The sequence below is a fragment of the Morone saxatilis genome, unplaced genomic scaffold (assembly GCF_004916995.1).
Source record: "Morone saxatilis isolate NCDOM2014 unplaced genomic scaffold, NCSU_SB_2.0 Contig3, whole genome shotgun sequence".
Lineage (NCBI taxonomy): Eukaryota > Metazoa > Chordata > Actinopteri > Moronidae > Morone > Morone saxatilis.
The window spans coordinates 21,431,699-21,437,611 of NW_023339873.1; the positions used below are offsets into that span (position 1 = coordinate 21,431,699).

General features: G+C 39.4%; 1 protein-coding gene across 1 annotated transcript in view; it reads left to right on the forward strand.

Annotated features, from left to right (window-relative positions):
- Positions 1–5,913, forward strand: part of gphna (gephyrin a) — a gene marked incomplete at its 5' end in the record, with an annotated part of 28,906 nt that overhangs the window by 7,867 nt on the left and 15,126 nt on the right. The window contains 8 exon segments of the mRNA XM_035674080.1: positions 878–920; positions 1,094–1,231; positions 1,512–1,604; positions 1,862–1,917; positions 4,319–4,438; positions 4,523–4,581; positions 4,697–4,850; positions 5,567–5,688. Coding sequence (XP_035529973.1) covers positions 878–920; positions 1,094–1,231; positions 1,512–1,604; positions 1,862–1,917; positions 4,319–4,438; positions 4,523–4,581; positions 4,697–4,850; positions 5,567–5,688 — 785 coding nt within the window.

The window sequence follows — 5,913 nt, forward strand, 5'->3', positions numbered from 1 at the left end:
TCAAATGGCTGAAGATAGATTACAGCCCTGGTATCTAGCGGTCGGAGGTTTAAACACAAAATGAATTACTGTCATGAATTTTTAAATGTCAATTATTAATTAAATATGAATACAGTGTTTTCGAGAATCAGTACAGTATCACATAAGATAATACTGCGATACTCGTGTATCAATATTTTCATACGCCCCTATTAGTGCTGTGGAGATGTACTTAATGCAGATTTGACCATGTTAGTCATAAGAGTACAGAAATGTATTTTAATTGTCCTTTTTAATTGGCCATTATTGTCAATTATTGTAGTTGTTAGTATTGAACATGGCTGTTATTTGAATACTGGCTTTTAGAATTAATTTTTAATTTAATTTAATTTATTATTAATAATTGATTTATTCCATGGCAAACACACTTTTTTCCATTAAAATCAAGACAAAGAGATAGCTTAGAAAAAGATGCTACATCTGGCAGAGCAGAGTGTTTAAAAATAATGCAGTAAAGCATTGATGAATGATTCAGTGAACAAGTGTGATAATATGGAGAAAGTAAAATGTCATCACAGGTTTTACAAACTGTTTTGATAAAGCTTAGATGGACACTGGGATGGACTGATATATCAGTGGAACCCCGGACTGAGTCCTGTTCGAGTTTCTAATAATCGTGTGTGTGGAATTAGACACAGAGCTGGTTTTTAACGTCACAGTTAGGATTCATGTTATTTATGTTTCCATGTCCTGTGTATTAGACATTATTTATAGATCAATCAACATGAAAGCCTTTGCCAGACTGTCCTGTTATGAAGGAGAGGTATTGAAATCATTCCTACCATATGTTTGCATCAAACAATGACCAAATATAGAATATCTGTCTGTCTCTCTGCAGGTTCAGTCACGATGTGGCAGTAATGAGAACATTCTGAGAGCCAGTAAGTACAGTGTGTGCAGTGTGTGTGTGGAGGTGTGTCTCATTAACATGCCAACATTGCAACAGCAACTTGCATCACTGTGGAAAATTTAGGAACTTTAAGGTATTGTTTATAGTAACATATTCACATTTAATTTATGCCCATTCTCTTTATTTGTGTGTGTGTGTGTGTAGGCCACAGTGCGGTGGACATCAGTAAAGTGGCACGTCGTCATCGCATGTCTCCGTTCCCATTGACGTCAATGGACAAAGCCTTCATCACTGTTCTAGAGATGACACCAATTCTGGGAATTGAAGTCATTAACTACAGAGGTGAGTCTTCAGAAGGGTCTGTGTGTGTGTGTTTGTGTGTGTATGTATATACTGTATGTTCGTGCAGCTATTTTCTGTTTGACTTGTCTAGTGCTATTTTAGGAACACAGAGAAGACTTGAGAAGACATTGTATACATCAATGGTTTCAAGCAGTTTGGCTCTCAAGTGATCCACCACACACATATTGTAATAATCATTGTGTATAATTTGTATGATTGGAGGTTTCTTGTTAAAATGCAGTTTGCACTAACTTGACCTGACTCAGCCTACTTTCTTTAGACGGTTTGGGTCGAGTGCTCGCTCAGGACATCTATGCCAAAGACAACCTTCCTCCGTTTCCCGCCTCCGTTAAAGATGGCTACGCTGTACGAGGTGAGACCATTATCTGTTATTATACAATGTCAGATGCACTTTACATCAGGGACACAGAAAATGCCATGAAATTTGACTTAATTGACATTTGTGCATTCATTTATGCATTTACACTTATTTAGTTGTTGGCATTGAAGGAATTAAAGAGCAAATTCTTGGAACTGTCCTCTTTGCTGCCACTTGAATTGTAACAAATCAATAGTCATGGTCTAATTTCCATACTTAACTTGATTAACATCATTATCATTGACCCATAGCTGCTGATGGCCCAGGAGATCGCTTCATCATGGGAGAATCACAGGCTGGACAACAGGTCAGCTCTAATATACTAACACTACGGTAATGTTAGAGTCTTAAATAACACCACATAGTACCACTTTTAGCAGCACAGCTACTAGCACTGCTAATATCACAACTATTAGCACTTCTACTAATACAGTATTATTAGTTCTACCTTATTTTAGTCCTACCACGACATCAAGCACTGTGAGTAATAGGGCTGAAACTAACATTTTCTTTCAGTGTCAACTAATCTGTCAATCATTTTCCCTAGGGCTGCCCCCTCGACAAGTAGTTAAAGCCATCAGTCGACTGGTCTTTGCCCGTTTATGATATGAATCTAATTATTTAAATATAGATATTTAAACAGCCGCCTGTTAGATGCTAACTGCAGAAACGCTGCTCTCCGGTTTTATGCCTCTCCTGTCCCTGCCTGAACCTGCTGTGTCTTCATTGTCCCCAAAGTATGAGTAAATCACCTGGCCTCCGTCGGTCTCTGAGGCTATGAACCCGGTTACGTTGCCCACTCACCCGACTCTGGTTCTGGTGCTCATTCTCATAGGCCCTTTGAGTTCCCAGTCTGGGTAGAGTCAGCTAATAGGACCACTATGTAGCTAATGGCAGCTACTGCTGTTAGCACATTCAGCATTGCTGTGTTACAATAGAAAAGGTCCGTGTTGCAATCCTAAGTGACAAGGCGCAGCTCCACACATTGTTATTGTTGACATTGTTTTCTGCGACTACTCTTCTCATCAGTTTAGTTGACTATTGAGGGACAGACCTAATTTTAACAATTAATAACTTAGTTGGTCAATAAAATGCCAGAAAAATATTGGTGAAAAATGTTAATCACTGTTTCCCAAAGCCCAAGGTGACATCCCCAAATGTCTTTGTTTGTCCACAATCCAAAGATATTCAGTTTACTGTCATAGAGGGCAAAAAAACATTACTTGAAACAATTAATTAAATTGTTCTAGTGAGTAACACTGCTAAATAAATATAGTAGCGTCAAAATTAGTAGTGCTATCATAAATAATTGTAATGTTGCTACTAGTACTACTACAGCAAAATGGCAGGTCTTGGACGTACAGACTTTGTATAAATACACTCTCAGCGTCACATTACTAGTCTCAGAGCTCTGAAACAGCTGAGCCAATCACAGTGAAGGAGGACAATAATAATGACAAATGGAGAGAGACTCTTCTTAAGGAAATCATATTGTTGTCTGGTTGCTGCAGAGTGGCATGATGTGAACACACAGCACCATAAATCTGCACCCAGAGGCAGTTGAGTCTATGTCTGTAGAGATATTGAATGGAATATTGAATGTTGCGAGTAATCTTTTGCAACTCAGTGTTTTAAAATAATAAATCTACATCATATATGTTGTATGCTTTCTAATGCAATTCAAGAATAGAACATGACACACAACATTGGAAAAGGAGTGAAGCACAGGATTAATGAGCCCTGATAATCTAAATCTGTTGGAATAACAAATTCTATCCGACCAGTGTCATTAGTTCAAAAGTGTGTGTGATCTTTGCTTATTACTTAATTAGGGGTAAACATAGCGTGTAGCATTTCTCAGACTGTAGGCTTTGCATTTATCCCAGATATCTGTCCTGATGAACTGGGAGAAGACTGTTGTACATTATAGAGGAGCTGTGGATAACAGTGACTGTAAAAAAGACTTGCATTCATTTAAATGACCAGTACAGCTGATTTACTAACAGTGCTGCTTGCATCTCATTAAAAAGTTTATTTTTTTATGCAGATTTGAATGCGTCTATGTCGTTGCAGTGATCAAACATTTAATTTCATTACAAGATTACAGATATTATACATCTTGGTCTTAAACTAAATATTCCGCCTTGTCTCCCAAGCTTGGCACAAAAAGTTTGCCACAGGAAAAGCTCCCTTCTTAAAGCACAATTCAAGTATTTGGCCAGAAGAAATGATCATGAATGGAGGAAATTTTACATACAAGTACATCCCTTATGTCCTCATAGACCAGACAGCAAAACAAAAAGTGATCCTGATTCTCTGTTTAACCTAAATCACACAATAAACAAAGTCTGTCCTTCTCTGGAGCGACATTAAACCTAATGGTTAATGGCTAATGGTAACACAACTGTCAGTGCACATAGGGTGATTGTATCCAAGAAATGAATCAATGGCTCTGAGATGCTGCCCCAACTTCCACCAAAATACTCACACCTGTCTGCACTTTTCTGTCAGTTTAGAAAATTCAAAGTGGAAAATACCAAATACCAAACTAAAATAGGGCTCAGTGATTTCTGTCATTAGTTACAACTAATGTTCCTGAATCACCACTGTGACCACAAAAAGGCTACTGTTCCTGCTATTGATGTTGGTGGAGACTATTGCTACTATTATAGCCACTAATCCTACTCTGTGTTTGTTTGTGTGTACAGCCCACCCATACAGTGATGCCAGGTCAGGTGATGAGGGTGACGACCGGGGCTCCGATTCCTTGTGGAGCAGACGCTGTGGTCCAAGTAGAAGATACAGAGCTTCTGCGGGAGTCTGAGGATGTAAGTGCACGAGTGACAGCATTACTTCACCACTGTGTGTGGGTGTGTTTCATTAGCAGATATGGTGATACTGGCTCATTTCAGGGTACAGAGGAGCTGGAGGTGAGGATTATGGTCCAGGCCCGACCCGGACAGGACATCAGGTAAACCCAGCACAATATGAAAATAAAGAAACTAAGTGAAAACTAATCGCAATCAAAGCTGCATTAAAGAGCAACTAGCTAATTATGATTGTAACGTGTTTGTGTGTCTGTACAGGCCAATAGGTCACGACATCAGACGAGGGGAGTGTGTGCTGGCTAAAGGAACACATATGGGCCCGTCAGAGATTGGCCTGCTGGCTACAGTTGGAGTGACTGAGGTCAGCGTGCACAAGTTCCCCGTGGTGGCCGTCATGTCTACTGGAAACGAGGTACGAACACGTGAACACATGAATATACTCACATACTTTCTTTTGAACTTTGCATTTAGAGTTTTGGGTTTTTGATGAAGAAAACTTCTGGTCAATCTTCATTTTAATGAAAAAAGTATAAACATGATCAGCAAGTTGAGGTTACTTGCGTACATGAAATAACTTCCTGGATTCATGTATTTATTTTAACCCAAACCTTGATCTTTTACTAAACCTAACCAAACTGTGGCTGTTTTGAGGGTGAGTCATGTAGTAGGCGAGTCCTGTAGTACTATGGGCAGATAGACCTTTCATAGCTTCCAAGAGTAATCTATGAAAGGGGCAGACACAAGAGGAGAGGCCAACTTTGAATGCTGTGTTTACAAACTGCAACTGACAAATCCTCCTGATTATGCTCTGAAAGAAACCTTACATTGTCTGCTTATATCCTTCAATTGTCTCGCATTAAACACATCATATGAGGAGTCAACTGAGGTCAGTCTCTGGATAGTACTGGATAGAACCAGTTATTGACACGTGATGTAAGGAGCAGGACCTTCAATGTCCCTCTAAACTCAACTACTTCCCACACAAAGCTGGCCCAGTGTGAAGGCGTAACGATGACCAAATAGAAACCATTCATTTCCTCATATATAATTAATTTTCCTACTAAGGTTTTCTACTGAATCAACATACCAGTTGAATTCCTCTGTGTGTGTATGCGTGTGTACGTGTAGCTGTTGAATCCAGAGGATGACCTTCACCCAGGGAAAATCAGAGACTCCAACCGCTCCACTCTGCTGTCCACCATCCAGGAGCATGGATATCCCACCATCAACCTGGGAATCGTTGGAGACAAGTAGGAGCATTTTAGCTTTATACAAAAATAACTGCTCTGCCCTGCTGACATTTTGTTTGGTGACACAAACGTTGCACTGACTACATTTGATGGAGAGTTTTGTTGTCGGACCTTTCCTTTTGACAAAACAATGTTTGAGCTGAAGTCTTACAGTTCCTGCCAGTACTTTTAAAGGCAGACTAAAGTCTGAAACACTGTTAGTAAACTATTTACTAGTTATTGGCG